The following is a 25918-nucleotide window of genomic DNA, read 5'->3' on the forward strand; positions in this document are numbered from 1 at the left end:
TTCTGGAACTTCATCACCATATCCAAGACATTCAAAATAATAGAGCTGATTTTTCAGGTCCTTCTTCTTTGGCTAACCAAATATTGAAGGAGTTAAATGGATTCAACCCTGGAAATATTCTCAAACACTCGGCCTGGTACATTATTGGATTACTCTCTTTGCTGTTAATTCTCTATTGTATTGTGATTGTAGGATGGCGAGTCTTCAGAACAAGAATGCAGAAACTCCAGAGAGTGAACCGCCACCTCATTTTTAAGAAAAGAAAGGGGGAATATGTCGGGAGCCATTCTCACACGTGACTGGGTGACTCCCGGTTAGGGTCTGAGGCGCTCTGGCTGTGTCGGAGCTTTCCCGGCCCTCTCCTGTTGAGAGAACCTGTCCGTGTGGGGGTGTAACTGACCACTGACCCCGGAGGCCCAATCACTGACCCTGACCTTGGAGTGCGGCCCCACTTCAACCTTCATTGGATGGAATTCTCCCCTGAATTTCTTGTTCCCCAATAAAAGGCTACTCCCTGGCGTGCTGGCTCTCTCTCTCCTGCTAGCCCTGAGTAATCCTTGCTGCCCTGCCGGGCGGTTAGAGGAGGGAACCAGAGAGGGGAGCCGTCTCGGACCTGGTCATAGAAAAAGGTAACTGAGTCTGTGTGTTTATTTCGATCTCACTAGCTAACTTTTATGCCAAGAACCTCATTAATGAAACCATTGCGCTGGTCGCATGGTAGAGACCTCAGCAAGAGATAGCGGTTTACACACTTGTAATTTATTCCAGATGAACAGGAGTGACTGTGCCAAGGAGAGGTGGGGCTGCAGGAAGCAGCTGTGGAGATGGGCGTGAGGGGTAAGGAGGGACAAGGTGTCCCCTTAGCAGTTCACATGCCTGGAGGCCAGAAGGGAGAAGCAGGTGAGCAGGGGACAGTCCGACGGAGCTCTAGGAGCACTGGGAAGCAGGGGCATCCTGTAGGGTACACCCCAACTGGGCCAAGGTGACAGACCTGGTGGGCTCCATACTAGTACACTGCCCTAGGAGGGGGTTCTGGGCGACGACTCTCTGCAGACACAGTCCTTTGGGGGCTTGGATGCATTTCTTTCTTGATGTCCCAGGACAGTCCTATGAGTTAGGTCGATGGGGTCTATTTAACAGAGGAGGAAGGTGAGGAGTGAAGTCATTTGCTCAAAGTTGGGCTCCTCACTGGTGATGGGGCTGAAACTGGGGCTCCTGTTCTGCCCAGCACCAGGATGGGGCATCCTCTCTGCCTCTGCTGCTCCATGTCCTAGCAATTGTCCCTGATGTCTCTCTCCCCAGGATGCTCAGGTGCTCCTGGAGGCCATCATTGCAGATTTCCATCTCAGTATTCTGTCCTGCTGGTGGCCTCCTGCACCTTGGGCTCTCGAGACTCCAACTCCAGGAAGGTGCAGAAGGCATAGGGCTCTAGCTCCTCACCCACAGCCAGTGTGGACTCAGCGGGGGTGGGACCATGTGAGGGGATGTGCAACCAGGATGCATCCTTGGGACCCTGAAGTGGGGCAGGAGTCGGGATCCAATGAGGATGACAGGGCTGGGAAAGAGCAAGGCGGACCCCCAAGCCAACCCTTAAATGAGCGTTTAGTCGCCTCTGTTCACCCCACAGAGACGGACTGGGCTCCCTGCTCTCGTCCACCCAGTCTGGTTCCCTCAGTGCCGTGGGATCACGTGCACCTGGTGCTCGGTCAGTGCCCGTTTCACAAGCCTTCACAGAATCCACGAGGAACTCTCATGGGCCCAGTTACCAGCTGGAGAAAAGGGGCTAAATAACCATTTCCAAACACAACTAATGAGTGGTCAGCAGGGTTCCTGGCCAGGTCTCTCTGAGTCCAGTGCCCTGTGCCCAGGGACAGAGTGCCCCCCGCGGCAGCCCTGCATATTGCACGGGCACCTGAGCAGGCACCCTCCTGGCCTCGCCCAGTTTGCAGTGGGGAAGGACAAGCAGACAGAGCAGTCGCCTTCTTAGAGACACCGTCAAACAGCAAATGTGACAAGGTGCACAAGAATGGGCGGTGCCAATGGGCAGGCCTTAGCACAGGCCTGGATGTCCTCAGGGCTCACGCAGCATTTCAGAACCCAGGCAGGCAAAGGGAACTGGGCAGCATGCCATGAGCCCACGAAACAAAGGCTACTGTGCCTTGGGACTCATCTTACCCAGATTAGGGGTGGAGTCTTTGCACCCAGCTCCTGGGAGGGATTATCTTCCCTCAGGCCCTGCCTGACAGAAGGATCTGCGTTCCCCTGGGAACCTCAGGCCAGAAGGGTTGACCTACGCTTACCTATGTTAATGGTGTGGTTTACCGTGGCCACGTAGGGTCATATGGCATCAGTTTGATCTTTGGAGGAGCTAGACACCAAGTGACTGAGGCCAGCCACATAGGTGAGAGTGTCAATGTGACCAGCCCCTAGTGGAGCCTTGGATGCCAAGGCCGGGTGGAATTCCTGGTGGCAACACTGCTAACTGCTGTCAGGCTCTGGCCCTGGAGATGAGGTGCTGTTGGAGAGACTCCAATGGGACAGGACCACTGGGACCTCCTGTCGCCCACCCTACCCCTGTGCCTCTTGCTTCACAGCTGATGTCAGGCTTAGAACACGTGAGGCTTCCAACAGACTGTGGCCATTTGGGGGATATTTCTGTGGCTTCCTGCCTTGCTGAGGAGTGAGGAGAAGGGAAGGGGTGCGGGGTTCAGAGAGAAATGAAGAGACGGAGTGGAAGGGGCTGAACTGAGCCCAGGCAGTGGGAGGTCAGACCTGGGTGGCCATGGCCTTGGGAGCAGGGAAGGGCCTTGGCTGGGAAATCTCAGGACACTAGACTGGGACTGGGGCCGTGTTGGTGGGGACCCAGGAGCAAAGCCTATTTGCCATAATGAGTCCCCAGGCTGTTCAGACGTTCTGGCCCGGCCACCTGGGGAGACGGGGCTGGAGGACAGTGGGATCCTCACTCACCCCACAGACAGGGCCCAGGTCAACGGGGGCGTCCTGTTGTGCAGTTCCTGTTGGGCTGGCAGCTTTCTTCCCGCAGATCTTTAACCTGAAGGAGGAGACTGGGACACTCAGCCACCTGTGGGCTCAGACCTTGGGGTGGGACTTCTGTGGACCCTGCTAAAATAGCCTAGAAAGCCTACCAAGGCCCAGGAGCCAGGGGACATGTCTCACTGGGTGACTCCTGGGATAATGGGCAGGGCACAGACCCCTGCTCTGATCGTCTGGCCAAGGCCACTCACAAGCACTGGCCTGTCAGACCCTCCAGTGGGGCCTGTGGGGTCCTGGGGACACACCCTCCCTCCTCACCTGGCATCCTGCCCAGGAAGAACACTCACCAGGAGAAGATGAGGCAGGCACAGAGGGAGAGCAGAGCGGCCCCACCAGCAGCCCCCAGTGTTCCCAGAAGGACTCCTCCCCTGAGCTCTGTCTTCCCTACAGGTAAGTGGGGTTCATGGTGAAGCCCTCTGAGCCCCAGGACCCTGTCCTTCCCCGACAGACCTGGAGCCCTTCATCTCAAACAGCCCAAGAACGAGTCCTCTGTCCACCCCTTCCATTCAGGCTCAGCCCATGGCCCCAAGCCCTGTCCTTGGTCACTCATCAGATCCACCTCCCTAAACCTCGACCCCCACAGGCCCCTGACCTGGCAGCAGCAGGACGGTGGCGCTCTGGGTGCCGTGGGCGTTCTGGGCCTCGCAGCTCAGCCTGAGGTGGGAGCTGAGCGCCCCGTACAGGCTCAGGGAGCTGTTGGCCCAGGGCCCCGTGGAGCTGGAGGTGACCCTGAGGGAGGTATTGTTGCTGTTCCCCTCCAGCAGCCCCTCCCCCAGCCACCAGTGCAGGGAGGGGGCCGGCCAGGCACGGGAGGAGCAGCTGCAGAGCAGAGCCTGGGCCTCCCAGGAGCAGGAGGGTCCCAGCAGCCTTGGGGGGTCTGAGGAGCGAGGAGAAGGGTCAGCAGATGCCACCTCGTCCCAAACCCAGTAGGGTGAGCAGATGCCACCTCGTCCGGACCCCAGGCGTGCCCTCCCTCCCCTCCCGCACTCACAGTGCACAGAGAGGCTCAGGGAGAGGTGCTGGGAGCCCAGCGGGCTGCGGGCATGGCAGGTGAATGCTCCTCCATGCTCTGTCTGCACCCGGGGCAGCTCCAGGACCCCAGGGTCTGAAATCCACTCAGGGCTCAGGGTCTGCGTCCCCCAGGTCCAGCTCAGCCTGGCTGGGGGGTTGCTGTGGGTGACACAGACCAGGCGCAGGCTTTGGCCCTCCAGGACTGGGAGGGACATGCCATTCCTGATGACTTCCATGACTAGGGAAGGGAAGAGGCAGAAGTGACCTGTGGTCCCGTCACCTGGGCCCGCAACGGGGCACCCAGAGGCCCTGTTTCCTCTCTGCCCTTCCTACCTGTCCTATTTTCTTGGGAAACTGTCACCCTCAGGTCCTCTGGAGGATCTGCAATGGAGACAGGAACCAGCTCCAGGTGGGCTGGGGCTTCCCTCTGGGCAGAGGATCCAGCCCAGGAGACTGAGGTGGTGGGAGGGCAGAATAACGTGCTGGGTCCCCACACTGACTGCCCAATGGTCTAGCAGGACAGAAGCCTGGTGCCAGGGTCCTGGGGTTCTAGACCCCCCAGAGCTCTGAGACCCTGTCATGGCCCCTGCCCCTCCTCCACTCCCCTCCCAGGGACCTTCTGGTCTCACTCACACTGCACAGAGAGGTCCAGGGTGCCCTGTTGGGAGCCCAGCCTGTTCTCTGCTCGGCAGGTGTAGTGCCCCGAATCTCCAGGCTTCACCACGGGCAGCTCCAGCTCCAGGGATCTGGGGCCCCAGGGGCAGGACCAGGAGAGAACTCTGTCTTCCAGGACCCAGCTCAGAGTGGCCGGAGGATGGCTGTCAGCAGCACAGAGGAGCCGCAGGAACTGGCCTTTCTGAATGTCCAGATGTGAGAAGTTTCCCTGGGCCACTGGGGCTGGAGAGGGACAGACAGAGACAGACACAGAGCTGAGCCTGGCCTAGGGTTCTGAGGCCCTGGGCCTCTGTCTTTCAAAGCTGCTTTGTCCAGTTAAGATCACACACCATACAATGGCACTGACAGACCACGGCAGGTCAACAGTCCCATGGCTCTTGTGTGTTCAGATCTGGGTCACCACAATGCTAGCGCATTCCCACCACGCCAGGAGGAAACCCCCACCAGAGCCCTTGCCCAGCCCTTCTATCCCCAGCCTAAATACACAAACCCACTGTCTCTGGATTTGCCCTCGCAGGGTGCTACATTCCACAGAATCCCATGTGTGAGGTGGACTGTGTCTGGCTGGCTTCTCTCCCTCAGCGCCATGTTTCCAGGGTGATCATGAATAGTGCCTGCCAGAGCTTGGCTCTTCTTTATGCTGAATTATATCCCACCATCTGAATCCACCACATTTTGTGCACCCATCCATCAGTCGATTGACAACTGGGTTGTTCCTTGATTTCTCTGAGGTTGTGGTCCTTGTCCACATTAACCACCCAATACCCGTGAGCCTGTTTACTGTTGAAATTTCCAAATCCAATCATCAGCCCTCCAAGGCTCTGGGGGGCTGATCTCCACCTCCTCCTCTGTGTCCCCCCAGGCTGAGATACAACTCCTGAGCAGAAGGGGCTGTGGAGACTCCCTCCCTCAGTGACACCCAGCAACTGTTCCTCTTGTCAGAGGGGAATTGAGTGCTGGTTTCTGGGGTGTTCTTCCAGAGCTCTTTCTTTTTCTTCTGGTAATGGGCATGAATGAGCCCCTTTATTTTTTATTTTCAGACACATTCTCCCTATGTTCCCCAGGCAGCCTCAAACTTGTAATCTTCCTGCCTCAGCCTCTGATCTGCTAGGATTATTGGCATGATCAGTGCACCGGGCTCCAGGGCTCTTCTACAGCAGCATTCCCGAGGGGCGTGGTGAGTTTCCTTCCTGATTTGGCTCCTAGACCTAACACCTAGGGTCCCATTACCCAAGGACAGTGTCTGAAGCATCGAGTCCTCTGCATGGAAATCCCCAGGAGCCAGTTTACAAAGTTAGACCTCAGCCCTGCCCGGACCTCCTGAGGCAGCTGTGGAGAGTTCATAGGAGCTCCAGGCAGGGTGGGTACAGGTTCACCGGGACATGTTCCCAGAGGCATTATCAGGAAACTAACCCTCGAGCGCAGCCATGGTGGACTGGGCTAGTGAATTGTGGGACCACAGGTGAGGACACGCAGTAATGACCACCACAGGCTATGTGGATAGACCTTGAGAACACGAGGTGGGGTCACATCAAGAGATTCAAGGCACTTAGGATCCTCCAGCTGCACCCCAGCCAAGTGGCACTTGTACAGGGACCCTCAGAGCAACACAAAGGTGGAACCATCCTGGAGACCCTGAGCTAAAGCATGGTAAAGCCAGTGTGCTCCTTCCAGACACGGGAACGTTCTCTAGCGACGGGGAGGAGAGCAGTCCCACCCTGGGTACAGGAAACCTTGTTGACAAAGTGACAAGCCACACACAGAGGGGTGCATTATGTGACGGCCTTTAGTGGTAGGGTCCCCAAGAGGCAAAGCATCGTGATAAGGGACGACGAGGGGCTGCCGGGCCTGGAGGGGACAACCGGGAGTGCGGGCCAGGCACGGGGCTCTCTGTACCATGAAGAGTGTGCTCTGGCCTTGGAGGGGCTGGTGGCAGCGCCACACCATGAGTGCACCAAAGGCCACCTCTATGTCACTCGAAGACGGTTGGTGCTGTGTTGCAGGAATCTCACCTGCACGGAGGAGGCGAGGTCGGAGAGTGGCGCATGTGTGTGCGTCCTGGTTACTTACGCCACGGAAGGAAAAGGGCAAACTAAACCCTGTGGGAGATTCAGGTGTATTGGGTAAAACTATGAGGAAATACGGGGACAGCAGGAGGCCAGCAGTGGCCTGGGGTCCTCGAGGCAGAGGGGGGGTGAACACGAGGCCTTGGGGGCCTCCAGGGCCCTGTCCTCACCTACCCGGGTGGGCAGCGTAGGGCGTTGTGCTGTGAGCCCCCTTCTAACTGCACTTGGTGAATGGAAGAGCTGGGGGTCCGTCCAGAGGGAGCCTCCCTGGTGTGGCTGCTGCGGGGCTCGGCTCCCTGCTGGCAGACACCTGTCCCCGCCCAGCCCCAGAGGGACACCCCGCCTACCTGGGTCACCTGCTCCGGAGATGCTGATGGTCAGGTTCTGAGGAGCATCTGGACAGAGAGACTCCATGAGGGCGGCATGCACAGCTGGCCTGCACTCCTCCCCAGGAGCCATGGACATGAGAGAGGAAGTAGCACCCAGGAGGCCAGTGTCTTCCCTCTGTCCCCTGCAGGCCCGTGGCCTTCAGGACCCAGGCTCAGCAGCCTCTCTCAGTCTGTCCCAGCTGCTCTGACTTCCCACAGCTGTGACCCAGACACTTCCCAGAGGTCCCTCCTCCTGGCCCGTTGCCTTGTGGTTGGGGTTCCCAACCAACACAGGGGACACAGACATTCAGACCTCGGCTCCCTCCCCACCCTCCCCACACAGCAGCCCAGTGCCCTGGCACAGCACTCACAGGACACGTTGAGCTGCACAGTTCTGTTTGAAGACACGTCAGCCCTGGGGAAGGTCACTCGGCAGGAGAGGTGGGTGCCGTGGTCCTCGGGGTGGGGCGTGAGCAGGATCTCCGAGGTGGAGGGCTCCAGGCCTGACCCCGCTGCTCTCAGGGCAGCCCCAGCCCAGGAGATACGGGGGGCCGTGGGCCAGTCACAGGCGCCAGGCATGCAGCACGTCACGTGGCTGAGGTGGCCCGACTGCAGGGGCTCCTGGATGCGGATGTCTGGGGTTTGGGTCAACTCTGGGAGGAGAGAGGGACAGAGCAGACCCAAGAGGCGACCCGTGTATGCCTCTGAGACAGACACCCCAATCCCAAACCACTGGGCTCCACTGCCCCCTCAAGACCAGGGTCTCCCCTGGACCCTGGCGACCCTCCCTACCCATGTGTGCTGCTTGTTCCTGGCACTTGTCCTCACCTGTGACAGTCAGGGCGAGCAGGTTACTTTCGTAAGTGTGAGTCACAGCTCCTGGCTCTAGATGAAAATAGTGTGTTCCAGCGTCGTCCTTCTGGACCTCGGAGATGCTCAGGGAGCAGTTGTTAGCCTGGGGGTCTCCGAGGAGGCGGAAATGAAGTTTGTTCTTCCCTTTTGCTTTCTTGTGTGGGTTGTTCGTGGCCACGAGAGTATTGCTTCTTGGATCAGGTTTGGAATTCTTCTTTGTCTTGTACCAGGAGCCATAGGTAGGTGTGGAGTGTTTCCAGCCAGCCTCGGGGTAGGAGAAGGAGCAGGACACAAGCACACACAGGCCCTCCTGCACTGTCACCGCCTCCTGCATCTGCAGCCAGTAAGACTGATTCTTCTGCAGGGACCCTGGAGGGACACAGAGGCTCAGCTGCAGTCCCAGCCCACACCTAGGATCCCTGGTCCTCAGCCCACTCACCCGTCCCCAACTGAAGCAGCAGCAGGGCCAGGAGCAGCATCTTGGGGCTCAGAGGACTGTCCTGTCCTGGGATCTTCTGGCCTCTGGTTCTGCCTCTCTGAGAAGACACTCCTCAGGAGGCCTGGGGAGGGCCACTGACCGCCACAGAAGAGGAACCTCAGCAACAAGTGCCCTGGTTTCACAGTCTCCTTTTCATAAAAGTGGGCTGAAGGGCAGGAGGCCTGAGCGCCTTGCCTCCAGTGGGAAGGACCCGTCCAGCCTCTGCCTCAGGGCAGGAGTTCCTGCCTCTCAAGGGAACCCTGTGTGGTGGCCCCAGGGACAGCGATGAGGGCTGCCTCACTCCCTCACTCCCTCACTGCCCAGGCGAACCTCTGCTCCATGCAGGCAAAGAGCAGAGCATGATCCCCAACTCCTGCCATAGGGCTCCCCTTCGCTGACTCCAACCTGGGTCCCTATCTTGCAAGCTCCCCAAGGGCCCTGGCTCCCCTGCATACTCAGGAATATTTTAGGGTGCCGCTGCTTTGGGTTTCCTCTGAGTTTGGGAGGTGCCGGGGTGGAACCCAGGGCCCCTTTGTGCCAGGCAGGTGCCCCACGCTGAGCCACCCTCCCAGCCCAGGGCTTGTGCCTTTGCTTTGGGCACTGGAGCACTTCAGGATCCTCCCTCCACGTGGCTTCAGGGCACGACCACTGCCCACCCCCAAACTTCCCTTCACCCCTTCTGCTGAGGAGCTGGAGCTCCCCAGTGACAGGAGGCTTTAGCAGCTTTCCCTTCCCAGAGGGTCTAGGGGCCCAGCTGTGCCACATCAGGGATGGAGGGAGCCGCCCCAGCCTGTGTCAGCAGGAATGTACCCGTGTCCACCCCTGTCAAGGCCCACGAGTTACCCAGGTTGTGGTTCCTCTCAGAGCGGAGATGCCTCATACCAACGTTCCCAAGGTTGCCAGAGTGACATTTGTCCCAGCGGATCCTGGCTACTTCCGGTGCACTGCGTCCATGGCTCATGGGGCTCTGAAATTCATCTTCCACAGCCTGGATGGCTTGTCATGGCCAAGACTGGACAGCACAATGGGAACCCAAGGGAGAGCCCGACGGAGCTCTGGGGGCACTGGGAAGCTGCGGCATCCTGCATGGTGCAACCCACCTGGGCCAGGGTGACCGACCTGGTGGGCTCCACACTAGTGCGCTGCCCTGGGAGGGGGGTTCTGGGCCACAGCCTCTCTGCAGACACAGTCCCTTGGGACTTGAGGCTTTTCTTTTTTTCTTTCTTTCTTCCTTCTTCTTCTTCTTTTTAATATATTTGCTTTATTTATTTTTGTATGTGGTGCTGAGGATCAAACCCAGTGTTTCAGGCATGTGAGCCGAGTGCTCAGTCACTGAACTACAGCCCTAGCCCCTTGAGGCAGTTCGTTCTTGATGGCCCAGGACAGTCCTGTGAGTTAGGTTGATTGGGTCTATTTTACAGAGGAGGAAGTTGAGGATTGAAGTCATTTGCTCAAAGTTGGGTTCCTCACAAAGTTGGGTGATGGGGCTCCTGTTCTGCCCAGCACCAGGACGGGGCATCCCCTCTGCTGCTCCATTTCCTGTGCACATGGAGAACTGCTGACCTAGCAATTGTCCCTGATGTCTCCCTCCCCAGGATGTCTGGGTGCTCCTGAAGGCTGCCATTGCAGATCTTTTTTTTTTTTTTTTTTTTTTTTTTTTTTTAAAGAGAGAGAGAGAGGAGAGAGAGAGAGAGAATTTTTTAATATTTATTTCTTAGTTTTCGGTGGACACACATCTTTGTTTGTATATGGTGCTGAGGATCGAACCCCGGGCTGCACGCATGCCAGGCGAGCGTGCTACCACTTGAGCCACATCCCCAACCCGCCATTGCAGATCTTGATCTTTGAGTATTCTGTCCTGCTGGTGGCCTCCTGTACCTTGGGCTTTCGAGGCTGGAACTCTAGGAAGGTTCGGAAGGCGTACTGCAGCTCCTGGGATCAGCAGGGGTGTGACCATGTGAGTGGCTGTCCCACCAGGATGCATCCTTGGGACCCTGAAGTGGGGCAGGAGTTGGGACGGAATGAGGATGACGGGGCTAGGAAAGAGCAAGGAGGATCCACAAGTCAACCCCCAAATGAGCGTTTAGTCGCCTCTGTTCACCCCACAGAGACAGACTGGGCTCCCTGCTCTCGTCCACCCAGTCTGGTTCCCTCAGTGCCGTGGGATCGCGTGCACCTGGTGCTCAGTCAGTGCCCGTTTCACAAGCCTTCACAGAATCCACGAGGAACACTCATGGGCCCAGTTACCAGCTGGAGAAAAGGGGCTAAATAACCATTTCCAAATACAACTAATGAGTGGTCAGCAGGGTTCCTGGCCAGGTCTCTCTAAGTCCAGTGCCCTGTGCCCAGGGGCAGAGTGCCCCCCGCAGCAGCCCTGTATATTGCACGGGCACCTGAGCAGGCACCCTCCTGGCCTTGCCCAGTTTGCAGTGGGGAAGGACAAGCAGACAGAGCAGTCGCCTTCTTAGAGACACCGTCAAACAGCAAATGTGACAAGGTGCACAAGAATGGGCGGTGCCAATGGGCAGGCCTTAGCACAGGCCTGGATGTCCTCAGGGCCCACACAGCATTTCAGAGGCCAGGCAGGCAAAGGGAACTAGGCAACATGCTACGAGCCCATTTTCATGCAAAACAATGCCTGAAAGATCCTCTCTTCTGACTTCCTCTTTCAGAGTTGTTAGCACCAGGAAGGACTTGGCTCAGGCATTCAGGACCTATTCTGGCTCAGCCCCCAGGCAGGAGGTCCTGAGAGTGGGGCTGGCAGGGGAAACAGGCAGTAGTGGCCCCCCGTGGGGTGATGGGGGCTTCATTTGCTCACACAGGGAGAGAGGAGAACAAGTCCTGTTGCAGAGGGCTTACCTCCGCATACCCAGCACCCACCAGGCCCCCGCCCTGCATGTTGCCCTGCAATAAGCAAGAGGGAGTTTATTGAGGATCCGATTTCAGCGCGCTGAGGCTCCGGGCAGGCTCGCTCAAAAAGGGAGAGCAGCCCAGAGCCCTGAGCAGAGGTCAAGCCGTGCTTAAGTACACTTTTTTGGGGAGGGTGGGGGCTTTGCATACATCAGAACAAATCATCATGAGGCGCGGGAAAATTGAACAACAACTCTGGGACATGATTAGTACATTCATTGGCGGGAACAGATTGGACAGGGGTGATTGGTCACTTCTAAGCGGGGTACACATTCAAACTGATTGGTTTTAGGGCCTAAATGCCTACGTGCCATACTACACAGAGTCCCACGTTACTACACAACCAGGGAGTCAATGGAAATATTTACTGGGCAGTTCGGGTATTGTCCTAACAGCTACAGGGATTACAGGTTTTGGGGGTAGCAGAGGAATTTTAACAATACTTGGTCTTTTACTTTTTAACCCAAGCCTTGCAGTTTAGAAACTTTACAATGCCCGGCTTAGTATCAGCTTAGAAATTTTACCTTTACAGCCCCTGGCCACTGGCCCCCCTCCATCTTGCACACCCAGCTCAGGCTGCCCAGGGAGAAGCTTGGCAGCCTCTCAGGGGCTGGCACTCAGAAGAGCTTCAGGAGTGGGGTTGAAAGCTCTGAGGTTACCAATTATTAATTTTATTTTAGAATTTGTGTTTTTTAAGTAAAGTCTGTTGGGATAATAGAGTCCATGTGGAGGCCGGTACTTGGTACCTCGGCTCCACCTCCTCCATCCCAGTTAGCTGCTCTTATCCCTCACCTGGGCACCATCTGAGGGTCTGCACTGCCTACCTCCCAGACTCTTCAGCTCTAAGGGATGGGACATTAAGAAGTCAATAAGAAATACCCTGGGGCCTGGGCTTTTAGCTCAGTAATAGGGTGCTTGCCCAGCATGTGGGAGGTCCCTCAGTTATATTCCCAGCACCACAAACCAAACAGATTAAAAAAAAAGTTATCAACATTCTATCTGTAGGATGGACTATTATTCAGCCATAAAAAGGAATGAAGTGCTTGTTTCAGCAGCACATATGTCGAAATTGGAACCATAAAGAGATTAGTATGGCCCTTGCGCAAGAATGGCACGTTCCATATTTTTAGAGACCTTGTGCCAATAGAAGACAAAGCAGTCCCAAATCTTCACCAAGTCAGCTTAGGGACTGACTTCCTTAACAAGACTCCAAAGCACAAGAAGTAAAATCAAGAGTCAATAAATGGGATGGAATCAAACTATAAAGCTTCTTCTCAGCAATGGAAACAGTAACGTGAAGAGAGAGCCCACAGAATGGGAGAAAACCTTTATCACACGCTGTCGCGTTCCACAACTAGAACACTCAGGGTCACTCCAGGTGACCTGGGCTGCATGAAATAATCACACAGAGATTTCTTTGGGTCCTGTGACGGCTCCTCCGACCTTAGGGGTCCATGGAAAAAGAGAGAGAGGAGCACCTGCTGAACCCTCTCATTGGGGAGAAGCCTCTCAAATGAGGCAAGGGGTAGGATTCCAAGGGAACAGGGGAGTGTAGCTCAACCCCTCTGGGTGCTGCCTACTCCTAGGGCCGTTCCCAGGGCCACACCTTATTATCTGAGTGAGGGAGAAGACTGAGTCACGAGTCCTGGCACTAGGCGCCAGACTAAGTGATCTTTCAGTTCCCCGTGGGGCGTCAGGACTTCAAGGTGCGTGCTCTTGGAGTGGCTTCCCACAACACACACCTCAGAGAGAGCGTTAATCTCCAGGATATGTAAAGAACTCAAAAAACTTAACGCCCAAACCACAAACCAATCAATAAACGGGATAAGGAACTGAACAGACACTTCACAGAAGAAATACAATTGATCAACAAGTATATGAAAAAATGTTCAACATCTCTATCAATTAGAGAAATGCAAACCAAAACTACACTGAGATTCCATCTCATTCCAGTTCTGACTGGCAATTATCAAGAATACAAGCAACAATAAATGTTGACAAGAATGTGGCAAAAAAGGTCCGCTCATACATTGCTGCTGGGAGGGCAGATTGGTGCAACATATGGAAAGCAGTGTGGAGATTCCTCAGAAAACTTAGAATGGAATCACCATTTTACCTAGTCATCCCACTCCTAGGTTTATACCCAAAAGTCTTAATATCAGCATATTACAGTGTCGTGGCCACATCAGTGCTTATAACAGCTCAATTCACAATAGCTAAACTATGCAACCCACCCAGATGTCCTTCAATGGATGAATGGATAAAGAAAGTGTGGTATATGTACATAATGGAATATTATTCAGTCTTAAAGAAGAATAAAATTATGGCTTTGCCAGTAAATGGGTGGACTGGATATGACAAGCACAGTAAGCCAATCCCGAAAAATCAAAGGTCAAATGTTTTCTCTGATATTCAGATGCCAATTCACAATAAGGGAGGGAGATAGAGGTACCCTGGACTAGATAGAGGGGAGTGAAGGGAGAGGAGGGGGCATGGCGGCAGGAATGGTAGTAGAATGAATCAGACATCATTACCCTATGTGCATATATGATTACATGACCTGTGTAACTCTACATAGTACAGCCAGAAGAATGAGAACTTATACACCATTTATGTATGATGTGTCAAAATGCCTTCGGCTGTGTATAACTAATTAGGACAAATTAAAAAAAAATTTTTTTAATGGAATGACATTTGATGCATGCTAGAATATTATAAAACTGGAAAACACTATATTAAGTGGAGGAAGTCAGACAAATATGACATAATTCCACTCATGTGAAACGTCAGGATTAGGGAAATCATAACTCTAGAGACAGAAATGGATTTTTGTTGCCTGTTGGGAGGAGAAGTGGCCACTTAACAAGCACTAGGTTTTCTTTAGGGGTGATAGGAAGTTCTGCAACTAGGTAGCAGTGCTAAGAGCCAGAGAACTATACGTTTCAAAATTTTGAGAGGGCAAATTGTATGTTATATTCCTCAAGGAGGAGTGGCACGACTCCCATCCCTTAAGGCGGGGCTGCACACGGTGACCTCCTTCCAGAGAGGTCAGTATGACAAGGGGGAAAGAGGAGCTTTACAGAGGAGGAGTCTGACACATGACCTCAGCCAAGTGACCAAGGTCAGCACAGGAAGGACAAATCACAGGCCCTTGAGAAGGTGTGAGAAGTGCATTCAGCCTACCCTATCTTCCTCCACCAAACCCCCAAGGTTCAGTGGAAGGCCGGGCATGGGTGGTGCCTACCTGTAATCCCAGTGGCTCAGGAGGCTGAGGCAGGAGGATCATGTGTTCAAAGCCAACCTCAGCAGCTTAGCAAGGACCTAAGTAAGTTAGCAAGACCCTGTCTCTAAATAAAAAAATAAGAAGCAAGACGGGCATGGTGGTACACACCTGTAATCCTGGTGGCTTGGGAGGCTGAGGCTGGAGGATCATGAGGTCAAAGCCAGCGTCAGCAACAGCGAGGCACTAAGCAACTCAGTGAGACCCTGTCTCTAAATAAAACACAAAATAGGGCTGGGGATGTGGCTCAGTGCTTAAGCACGCCTGGGTTCAATCCCTGGTAACCCCCACCACCACAAACAACAAAACAAAACAAAAAAAGGAATCCATAGAGTGAGACTGGGGAGGGAGAGGCCTGGGGTTCCCACTGTGCTGTCCAGTCTTGGCCATGACAAGCCATCCAGACTGTGGAAGATGAATTTTAGACCCCATGAGCCGTGGACGCAGTGCACCGGAAGTAGCCAGGATCCGCTGGGACAAATGTCACTCTGGCAACCTTGGGAACGTTGGTATGAGGCATCTCCGCTCTGAGAGGAACCACAACCTGGGTAACTCGTGGGCCTTGACAGGGGTGGACACGGGTACATTCCTGCTGACACAGGCTGGGGCGGCTCCCTCCATCCCTGATGTGGCACAGCTGGGCCCCTAGACCCTCTGGGAAGGGAAAGCTGCTAAAGCCTCCTGTCACTGGGGAGCTCCAGCTCCTCAGCAGAAGGGGTGAAGAGAAGTTTGGGGGTGGGCAGTGGTCGTGCCCTGAAGCCACGTGGAGGGAGGATCCTGAAGTGCTCCAGTGCCCAAAGCAAAGGCACAAGCCCTGGGCTGGGAGGGTGGCTCAGCGTGGGGCACCTGCCTGGCACAAATGGGCCCTGGGTTCCACCCCGGCACCTCCCAAACTCAGAGGAAACCCAAAGCAGTGGCACCCTAAAATATTCCTGAGTATGCAGGGGAGCCAGGGCCCTTGGGGAGCTTGCAAGATAGGGACCCAGGTTGGAGTCAGCGAAGGGGAGCCCTATGGCAGGAGTTGGGGATCATGCTCTGCTCTTTGCCTGCATGGAGCAGAGGTTCGCCTGGGCAGTGAGGGAGTGAGGGAGTGAGGCAGCCCTCATCGCTGTCCCTGGGGCCACCACACAGGGTTCCCTTGAGAGGCAGGAACTCCTGCCCTGAGGCAGAGGCTGGACGGGTCCTTCCCACTGGAGGCAAGGCGCTCAGGCCTCCTGCCCTTCAGCCCACTTTTATGAAAAGGAGACTGTGAAACCAGGGCACTTGTTGCTGAGGTTCCTCTTCTGTGGCGGTCAGTGGCCCTCTCCAGGCCTCCTGAGGAGTGTCTTCTCAGAGAGGCAGAACCAGAGGCCAGAAGATCCCAGGACAGGACAGTCCTCTGAGCCCCAAGATGCTGCTCCTGGCCCTGCTGCTGCTTCAGTTGGGGACGGGTGAGTGGGCTGAGGACCAGGGATCCTAGGTGTGGGCTGGGACTGCAGCTGAGCCTCTGTGTCCCTCCAGGGTCCCTGCAGAAGAATCAGTCTTACTGGCTGCAGATGCAGGAGGCGGTGACAGTGCAGGAGGGCCTGTGTGTGCTTGTGTCCTGCTCCTTCTCCTACCCCGAGGCTGGCTGGAAACACTCCACACCTACCTACGGCTCCTGGTACAAGACAAAGAAGAATTCCAAACCTGATCCAAGAAGCAATACTCTCGTGGCCACGAACAACCCACACAAGAAAGCAAAAGGGAAGAACAAACTTCATTTCCGCCTCCTCGGAGACCCCCAGGCTAACAACTGCTCCCTGAGCATCTCCGAGGTCCAGAAGGACGACGCTGGAACACACTATTTTCATCTAGAGCCAGGAGCTGTGACTCACACTTACGAAAGTAACCTGCTCGCCCTGACTGTCACAGGTGAGGACAAGTGCCAGGAACAAGCAGCACACATGGGTAGGGAGGGTCGCCAGGGTCCAGGGGAGACCCTGGTCTTGAGGGGGCAGTGGAGCCCAGGTGGTTTGGGATTGGGGTGTCTGTCTCAGAGGCATACACGGGTCGCCTCTTGGGTCTGCTCTGTCCCTCTCTCCTCCCAGAGTTGACCCAAACCCCAGACATCCGCATCCAGGAGCCCCTGCAGTCGGGCCACCTCAGCCACGTGACATGCTGCATGCCTGGCGCCTGTGACTGGCCCACGGCCCCCCGTATCTCCTGGGCTGGGGCTGCCCTGAGAGCAGCGGGGTCAGGCCTGGAGCCCTCCACCTCGGAGATCCTGCTCACGCCCCACCCCGAGGACCATGGCACCCACCTCTCCTGCCGAGTGACCTTCCCCAGGGCTAACGTGTCTTCAAACAGAACTGTGCAGCTCAACGTGTCCTGTGAGTGCTGTGCCAGGGCACTGGGCTGCTGTGTGGGGAGGGTGGGGAGGGAGCCGAGGTCTGAATGTCTGTGTCCCCTGTGTTGGTTGGGAACCCCAACCACAAGGCAACGGGCCAGGAGGAGGGACCTCTGGGAAGTGTCTGGGTCACAGCTGTGGGAAGTCAGAGCAGCTGGGACAGACTGAGAGAGGCTGCTGAGCCTGGGTCCTGAAGGCCACGGGCCTGCAGGGGACAGAGGGAAGACACTGGCCTCCTGGGTGCTGCTTCCTCTCTCATGTCCATGGCTCCTGGGGAGGAGTGCAGGCCAGCTGTGCATGCCGCCCTCATGGAGTCTCTCTGTCCAGATGCTCCTCAGAACCTGACCATCAGCATCTCCGGAGCAGGTGACCCAGGTAGGCGGGGTGTCCCTCTGGGGCTGGGCGGGGACAGGTGTCTGCCAGCAGGGAGCCGAGCCCCGCAGCAGCCACACCAGGGAGGCTCCCTCTGGACGGACCCCCAGCTCTTCCATTCACCAAGTGCAGTTAGAAGGGGGCTCACAGCACAACGCCCTACGCTGCCCACCCGGGTAGGTGAGGACAGGGCCCTGGAGGCCCCCAAGGCCTCGTGTTCACCCCCCCTCTGCCTCGAGGACCCCAGGCCACGCTGGCCTCCTGCTGTCCCCGTATTTCCTCATAGTTTTACCCAATACACCTGAATCTCCCACAGGGTTTAGTTTGCCCTTTTCCTTCCGTGGCGTAAGTAACCAGGACGCACACACATGCGCCACTCTCCGACCTCGCCTCCTCCGTGCAGGTGAGATTCCTGCAACACAGCACCAACCGTCTTCGAGTGACATAGAGGTGGCCTTTGGTGCACTCATGGTGTGGCGCTGCCACCAGCCCCTCCAAGGCCAGAGCACACTCTTCATGGTACAGAGAGCCCCGTGACTGGCCCGCACTCCCGGTTGTCCCCTCCAGGCCCGGCAGCCCCTCGTCGTCCCTTATCACTATGCTTTGCCTCTTGGGGACCCTACCACTAAAGGCCGTCACATAATGCACCCCTCTGTGTGTGGCTTGTCACTTTGTCAACAAGGTTTCCTGTACCCAGGGTGGGACTGCTCTCCTCCCCGTCGCTAGAGAACGTTCCCGTGTCTGGAAGGAGCACACTGGCTTTACCATGCTTTAGCTCAGGGTCTCCAGGATGGTTCCACCTTTGTGTTGCTCTGAGGGTCCCTGTACAAGTGCCACTTGGCTGGGGTGCAGCTGGAGGATCCTAAGTGCCTTGAATCTCTTGATGTGACCCCACCTCGTGTTCTCAAGGTCTATCCACATAGCCTGTGGTGGTCATTACTGCGTGTCCTCACCTGTGGTCCCACAATTCACTAGCCCAGTCCACCATGGCTGCGCTCGAGGGTTAGTTTCCTGATAATGCCTCTGGGAACATGTCCCGGTGAACCTGTACCCACCCTGCCTGGAGCTCCTATGAACTCTCCACAGCTGCCTCAGGAGGTCCGGGCAGGGCTGAGGTCTAACTTTGTAAACTGGCTCCTGGGGATTTCCATGCAGAGGACTCGATGCTTCAGACACTGTCCTTGGGTAATGGGACCCTAGGTGTTAGGTCTAGGAGCCAAATCAGGAAGGAAACTCACCACGCCCCTCGGGAATGCTGCTGTAGAAGAGCCCTGGAGCCCGGTGCACTGATCATGCCAATAATCCTAGCAGATCAGAGGCTGAGGCAGGAAGATTACAAGTTTGAGGCTGCCTGGGGAACATAGGGAGAATGTGTCTGAAAATAAAAAATAAAGGGGCTCATTCATGCCCATTACCAGAAGAAAAAGAAAGAGCTCTGGAAGAACACCCCAGAAACCAGCACTCAATTCCCCTCTGACAAGAGGAACAGTTGCTGGGTGTCACTGAGGGAGGGAGTCTCCACAGCCCCTTCTGCTCAGGAGTTGTATCTCAGCCTGGGGGGACACAGAGGAGGAGGTGGAGATCAGCCCCCCAGAGCCTTGGAGGGCTGATGATTGGATTTGGAAATTTCAACAGTAAACAGGCTCACGGGTATTGGGTGGTTAATGTGGACAAGGACCACAACCTCAGAGAAATCAAGGAACAACCCAGTTGTCAATCGACTGATGGATGGGTGCACAAAATGTGGTGGATTCAGATGGTGGGATATAATTCAGCATAAAGAAGAGCCAAGCTCTGGCAGGCACTATTCATGATCACCCTGGAAACATGGCGCTGAGGGAGAGAAGCCAGCCAGACACAGTCCACCTCACACATGGGATTCTGTGGAATGTAGCACCCTGCGAGGGCAAATCCAGAGACAGTGGGTTTGTGTATTTAGGCTGGGGATAGAAGGGCTGGGCAAGGGCTCTGGTGGGGGTTTCCTCCTGGCGTGGTGGGAATGCGCTAGCATTGTGGTGACCCAGATCTGAACACACAAGAGCCATGGGACTGTTGACCTGCCGTGGTCTGTCAGTGCCATTGTATGGTGTGTGATCTTAACTGGACAAAGCAGCTTTGAAAGACAGAGGCCCAGGGCCTCAGAACCCTAGGCCAGGCTCAGCTCTGTGTCTGTCTCTGTCTGTCCCTCTCCAGCCCCAGTGGCCCAGGGAAACTTCTCACATCTGGACATTCAGAAAGGCCAGTTCCTGCGGCTCCTCTGTGCTGCTGACAGCCATCCTCCGGCCACTCTGAGCTGGGTCCTGGAAGACAGAGTTCTCTCCTGGTCCTGCCCCTGGGGCCCCAGATCCCTGGAGCTGGAGCTGCCCGTGGTGAAGCCTGGAGATTCGGGGCACTACACCTGCCGAGCAGAGAACAGGCTGGGCTCCCAACAGGGCACCCTGGACCTCTCTGTGCAGTGTGAGTGAGACCAGAAGGTCCCTGGGAGGGGAGTGGAGGAGGGGCAGGGGCCATGACAGGGTCTCAGAGCTCTGGGGGGTCTAGAACCCCAGGACCCTGGCACCAGGCTTCTGTCCTGCTAGACCATTGGGCAGTCAGTGTGGGGACCCAGCACGTTATTCTGCCCTCCCACCACCTCAGTCTCCTGGGCTGGATCCTCTGCCCAGAGGGAAGCCCCAGCCCACCTGGAGCTGGTTCCTGTCTCCATTGCAGATCCTCCAGAGGACCTGAGGGTGACAGTTTCCCAAGAAAATAGGACAGGTAGGAAGGGCAGAGAGGAAACAGGGCCTCTGGGTGCCCCGTTGCGGGCCCAGGTGACGGGACCACAGGTCACTTCTGCCTCTTCCCTTCCCTAGTCATGGAAGTCATCAGGAATGGCATGTCCCTCCCAGTCCTGGAGGGCCAAAGCCTGCGCCTGGTCTGTGTCACCCACAGCAACCCCCCAGCCAGGCTGAGCTGGACCTGGGGGACGCAGACCCTGAGCCCTGAGTGGATTTCAGACCCTGGGGTCCTGGAGCTGCCCCGGGTGCAGACAGAGCATGGAGGAGCATTCACCTGCCATGCCCGCAGCCCGCTGGGCTCCCAGCACCTCTCCCTGAGCCTCTCTGTGCACTGTGAGTGCGGGAGGGGAGGGAGGGCACGCCTGGGGTCCGGACGAGGTGGCATCTGCTCACCCTACTGGGTTTGGGACGAGGTGGCATCTGCTGACCCTTCTCCTCGCTCCTCAGACCCCCCAAGGCTGCTGGGACCCTCCTGCTCCTGGGAGGCCCAGGCTCTGCTCTGCAGCTGCTCCTCCCGTGCCTGGCCGGCCCCCTCCCTGCACTGGTGGCTGGGGGAGGGGCTGCTGGAGGGGAACAGCAGCAATACCTCCCTCAGGGTCACCTCCAGCTCCACGGGGCCCTGGGCCAACAGTTCCCTGAGCCTCTACGGGGCGCTCAGCTCCCACCTCAGGCTGAGCTGCGAGGCCCAGAACGCCCACGGCACCCAGAGCGCCACCGTCCTGCTGCTGCCAGGTCAGGGGCCTGTGGGGGTCGAGGTTTAGGGAGGTGGATCTGATGAGTGACCAAGGACAGGGCTTGGGGCCATGGGCTGAGCCTGGATGGAAGGGGTGGACAGAGGACTCGTTCTTGGGCTGTTTGAGATGAAGGGCTCCAGGTCTGTCGGGGAAGGACGGGGTCCTGGGGCTCAGAGGGCTTCACCATGAACCCCACTTACCTGTAGGGAAGCCAGAGCTCAGGGGAGGAGCCCTTCTGGGAACACTGGGGGCTGCTGGTGGGGCCGCTCTGCTCTCCCTCTGTGCCTGCCTCATCTTCTCCTGGTGAGTGTTCTTCCTGGGCAGGATGCCAGGTGTGGAGGGAGGGTGTGTCCCCAGGACCCCACAGGCCCCACTGGAGGGTCTGACAGGCCAGTGCTTGTGAGTGGCCTTGGCCAGACGATCAGAGCAGGGGTCTGTGCCCTGCCCATTATCCCAGGAGTCACCCAGTGAGACATGTCCCCTGGCTCCTGGGCCTTGGTAGGCTTTCTAGGCTATTTTAGCAGGGTCCACAGAAGTCCCACCCCAAGGTCTGAGCCCACAGGTGGCTGAGTGTCCCAGTCTCCTCCTTCAGGTTAAAGATCTGCGGGAAGAAAGCTGCCAGCCCAACAGGAACTGCACAACAGGACGCCCCCGTTGACCTGGGCCCTGTCTGTGGGGTGAGTGAGGATCCCACTGTCCTCCAGCCCCGCCTCCCCAGGTGGCCGGGCCAGAACGTCTGAACAGCCTGGGGACTCATTATGGCAATAGGCTTTGCTCCTGGGTCCCCACCAACACGGCCCCAGTCCCAGTCTAGTGTCCTGAGATTTCCCAGCCAAGGCCCTTCCCTGCTCCCAAGGCCATGGCCACCCAGGTCTGACCTCCCACTGCCTGGGCTCAGTTCAGCCCCTTCCACTCCGTCTCTTCATTTCTCTCTGAACCCCTCACCCCTTCCCTTCTCCTCACTCCTCAGCAAGGCAGGAAGCCACAGAAATATCCCCCAAATGGCCACAGTCTGTTGGAAGCCTCACGTGTTCCAAGCCTGACATCAGCTGTGAAGCAAGAGGCACAGGGTTGGGTGGGCGACAGGAGGTCCCAGTGGTCCTGTCCCATTGGAGTCTCTCCAACAGCACCTCATCTCCAGGGCCAGGGCCTGACAGCAGTTAGCAGTGTTGCCACCAGGAATTCCACCCAGCCTTGGCATCCAAGGCTCCACTAGGGGCTGGTCACACTGACACTCTCACCTATGTGGCTGGCCTCAGTCACTTGGTGTCTAGCTCCTCCAAAGATCAAACTGATGCCACATGACCCTACGTGGCCACCGTAAATCACACCATTAGCATAGGTAATCTGGGCAAGATGAATCCCAAGGCACAGTAGCCTTTGTTTCGTGGGCTCATGGCATGCTGCCCTGTTCCCTTTGCCTGCCTGGGTTCTGAAATGCTGCGTGAGCCCTGAGGACATCCAGGCCTGTGCTAAGGCCTGCCCATTGGCACTGCCCATTCTTGTGCACCTTGTCACATTTGCTGTTTGACGGTGTCTCTAAGAAGGTGACTACTAGGTTTGCTTGTCCTTCCCCACTGTTAACTGGGCAAGGCCAGGAGGGTGCCTGCTCAGGTGCCCGTGCAATATGCAGGGCTGCCGCGGGGGGCGCTCTGGCCCTAGGCACACGGCACTGGACTCAGAGAGACCTGGCCAGGAACCCTGCTGACCACTCATTAGGTTGTGTTTGGAAATGGTTATTTAGCCCTTTTTCTCCAGCTGGTAACTGGGCCCATGAGTGTTCCTCGTGGATTCTGTGAAAGCTTGTGAAACGGGCACTGACCGAGCACCAGGTGCATGTGATCCCACGGCACTGAGGGAACCAGACTGGGTGGATGAGAGCAGGGAGCCCAGTCCGTCTCTGTGAGGTGAACAGAGGCGACTAAACATTCATTTGGGGGTTGGCTTGGGGTTCCTCCTCACTCTTTCCCAGCCCTGTCATCCTCATTCTATCCCAACTCTGCCCCACTTCAGGGTCCCAAGGATGCATCCTGGTGGGACAGCCACTCATATGGTCCCACCTCCACTGAGGCCATGCTGGCTGGGGGCGAGCAGCCAGAGCCCCAGGAGCTGCACTATGCCACCCTCAGCTTCCTGGAGCTTGAGCCTCGGGAGCCCAAGGTGCAGGAGGCCACCAGCAGGACAGAATACTCAGAGATCAAGATCTGCAATGGCGGCCTCCAGGAGCACCCGGATGTCCTGGGGAGAGAGACATCAGGGACAGTTCCTAGATCAGCAGTTCTCCGTGTGCACAGGAAGTGGAGCAGCACAGAGGATGCCCTGCCCTGGTGCTGGGCAGAACAGGAGCCCCGGTTTCAGCCCCATCATCAGTGAGGAGCCCGACTTTGAGCAAATGACTTCACTCCTCACCTTCCTCCTCTATAAAATAGACCTAACTCACAGGACTGATCTGGGCCATCAAGAAAGAAAGGCCTCAAGCCCCCAAGGGACTGTGTCTGCTGAGAGGCCGTCACCCAGAACCCCCTCCCAGGGCAGCACACTAGTGTGGAGCCCACCAGGTCTCTCACCCTGGCCCAGTTGGGGTGCACCTTGCAGGATGCCCCTGCTTCCCAGTGCCCCCAGAGCTCCGTCGGGCTTTCCCTGGGGTGCAGTGATCTCCGGCTCACCTGCTTCTCCCTTCTGGCCTCCAGGCATGTGAACTGCTAAGGGGACACCTTGTCCCTCCTTACCCCTCACGCCCATCTCCACAGCTGCTTCCTGCAGCCCCACCTCTCCTTGGCACAGTCACTCCTGTTCATCTGGAATAAATTGCAAGTGTGTAAACCACTCATCTCTGGCTGAGCTCCATTGCCCTGTGGGTTTGGCTTTCCCTCTCCACTTCTTCTTTTGCTGAATTGGCGTATAAATTCCCTTGCACTTGCAGTCTGTGCTCCACACACAGTGTGACACGGTCCTCCCACCATCACTTCCTGCTTTTCTTCTTTTCTGTTGTGCCTTCATTAGTGAGAAGGCACAGTGGACATTGGCGTCATGAGCAGGGGCTCCAACATGTGCTAGCAGCAAGTGAAGGCCCTGGCTGCCACTCCTCAGCTTCCCTGGCCAAGGCTCACCAGCGCTCCTCCCCTCAGGAGGACACTGCACGTCTTGGCCAATGACTTGTGTTTTATACCTTAATCTAATTTATTTATTTTTATGTGGTGCTGAGGATCCAACTCAATGCCTCACATGTGCTAGGCAAGCGCTCTGCCACTGAGCTACAACTCCAGCCCTTGGTCAATGACTTTCCCAATGGTGTCCATGACCAAAAAGAACACTGTTTTCAAGTTTTGTTCCTCTTTTCAAGAGGACACTTGGTGATTCCAACTTTCCCATCCTGCTACAGCAGTCAGTATCATGCCATAAAATACTGAATTCTGTAAAGGATAAAGTCTTTCTCAAAAACAGTCATGGCGATTACTACAACCACGTGTTGGAGGATATCAAGACTGTCTTTTCCCCTTCTAATTAATGTCCCTCTGAGACATTATTTAGAATAATAATAATACCCGAAGGAACACATTTTTCTTTTTTTTTTTTTTAAGAGAGAGTGAGAGAGGGAGAGAGAGAGAGAGAGAGAATATTTTAATATTTATTTTTTAGTTTTCGGCGGACACAACATCTTTGTTTGTATGTGGTGCTGAGGATCGAACCCGGGCCGCACGCATGCCAGGCGAGCGCGCTACTGCTTGAGACACATCCCCAGCCCCAGGAACACATTTTTTATCAACCTTTTCTTTAACACACTCTGAAAATCTCGTCATCAATGTAGAACTCACCCTGCTGTCCTTTTTTGTTAATATTTTTTAGTTGTAGATGGACACTGTACTTTGTTACTTAACTTTATGTGGTACTGAGCATCAAACCTAGTGCCTCACACGTGCTAGGTGAGCACTCTATCACTGACCACAACACCCAGTCCCTGCTATCTGTTATATGTATAATCCAATTGATATAAAACAAACTATTAGAAACTATAAATAAGAAATGAAAGACTTAACTCCATAGATTATGTTTTTATATTTATTTCTTAGTTGTAATTGGACACAGTACCTTTATTTTATTTATTTATTTATTTATTTTAAAGAGAGAGAGAGAGAGAGAGAAAGAATTTCAATATTTATTTTTCAGTTTTCAGCGGACACAACATCTTTGTTTGTATGTGGTGCTAAGGATCGAACCCTGGCTGCACGCATGCCAGGCGAGCGCGCTACTGCTTGAGCCACATCCCCAGCCCATCTTTATTTTATTTATTTATTTTTATGTTGTGCTGAGGATCGAAGCCAGGGCCTCACACATGCTAGGCGAGAGCTCTACCCTCGAGCCACAACTCCAGCCCCATAGATTATTTTACATCAAGAATTTGTGCCAGGTGTGGGGTCGCACACTTGTAATCCTAGTGACTAGTGAGGCTGAGGCAGGAGGATCACCATTTTGAAGCCAGACTTAGCAATTTCGAGAGGCCCTAAGCAAGTTAGTGAGACTCTGTTTCCAAATAAAAATTGAAAAGGGCCTGGGATGCAGTTCAATGGTAAAGCACCCCTGGGTTCTATCCACAGTATCAGAAAAAAGGAAGAAAAGAAGAAAAGAAAGAAAGAAGAAAAACAAGCAAGCAATGAAGTCAAACATTTTGGGAGACTCTTGGCTATGGCTCCGCCATGACTTCAGAGTCCCCAGGTTCCCATGTAGGAAGCTTGGTCCACAGCGTGGTGCTGCTGAGGTGGGGGGCCTTGCTGAAGGGGATTAGCTCATGAATGATGTCCTCAGAGGAGATTAATCCTCCTCCCAAGAAGAGCAAGCCTGACTCCCCTCCCCACCTTTTTGTAGTGCTGGGGATCAAACCCAGGGCCTCCCATATGCCAGCCAGGTGCCCTTCCCCTGAGCCACACCCCTGCTGGGCCCCTCTCTGGCTTCCAGTCTCTCTAAGGTCTCTGTTT

The 25918-nt window shown here is 55.7% G+C and overlaps 2 protein-coding genes and 1 pseudogene across 2 annotated transcripts; 2 read left to right on the plus strand and 1 right to left on the minus strand.

The window, feature by feature from the left end:
- Positions 1–1345: 1345 nt before the first annotated feature.
- On the minus strand, positions 1346–8521 carry LOC143384300 (sialic acid-binding Ig-like lectin 11). Its single transcript, XM_076839338.2, has 11 exons — positions 8466–8521; positions 8003–8395; positions 7546–7827; positions 7154–7201; positions 4699–4962; positions 4399–4446; positions 4046–4303; positions 3647–3931; positions 3342–3438; positions 2968–3052; positions 1346–1513 (listed from the first exon to the last, which is right to left on the minus strand). Exons 1-11 carry the CDS (start codon positions 8503–8505, stop codon positions 1346–1348), a joined length of 1968 nt encoding a protein of 655 aa, XP_076695453.2. The 5' UTR covers positions 8506–8521.
- A 3932-nt stretch (positions 8522–12453) lies between these two features.
- Positions 12454–12542, plus strand: LOC143384583 (U6 spliceosomal RNA; annotated as a pseudogene).
- A 3447-nt stretch (positions 12543–15989) lies between these two features.
- On the plus strand, positions 15990–23318 carry LOC143384301 (sialic acid-binding Ig-like lectin 11). The gene is made up of 11 exons (XM_076839339.2): positions 15990–16124; positions 16195–16587; positions 16764–17045; positions 17390–17437; positions 19628–19891; positions 20144–20191; positions 20287–20544; positions 20659–20943; positions 21152–21248; positions 21538–21622; positions 22959–23318. Exons 1-11 carry the CDS (start codon positions 16085–16087, stop codon positions 23316–23318), a joined length of 2160 nt encoding a protein of 719 aa, XP_076695454.2. The 5' UTR covers positions 15990–16084.
- Positions 23319–25918: the final 2600 nt, after the last annotated feature.

Source organism: Callospermophilus lateralis, chromosome 18 (assembly GCF_048772815.1).
Source record: "Callospermophilus lateralis isolate mCalLat2 chromosome 18, mCalLat2.hap1, whole genome shotgun sequence".
NCBI lineage: Eukaryota > Metazoa > Chordata > Mammalia > Rodentia > Sciuridae > Callospermophilus > Callospermophilus lateralis.

Coding starts and splice junctions, on each gene's coding strand:
- LOC143384300 (XM_076839338.2), bottom strand. CDS start 8,505: ATGCTGCTCCTGGCCCTGCTGCTGCTTCAGTTGGGGACGG. Junction 3,932..4,045: donor CCTGAGCCTCTCTGTGCACT/GTGAGTGCGGGA, acceptor CTCGCTCCTCAG/ACCCCCCAAGGCTGCTGGGA. Junction 3,439..3,646: donor CACCGTCCTGCTGCTGCCAG/GTCAGGGGCCTG, acceptor ACTTACCTGTAG/GGAAGACAGAGCTCAGGGGA.
- LOC143384301 (XM_076839339.2), top strand. CDS start 16,085: ATGCTGCTCCTGGCCCTGCTGCTGCTTCAGTTGGGGACGG. Junction 16,125..16,194: donor GCTGCTTCAGTTGGGGACGG/GTGAGTGGGCTG, acceptor GTGTCCCTCCAG/GGTCCCTGCAGAAGAATCAG. Junction 17,046..17,389: donor TGTGCAGCTCAACGTGTCCT/GTGAGTGCTGTG, acceptor CTCTCTGTCCAG/ATGCTCCTCAGAACCTGACC.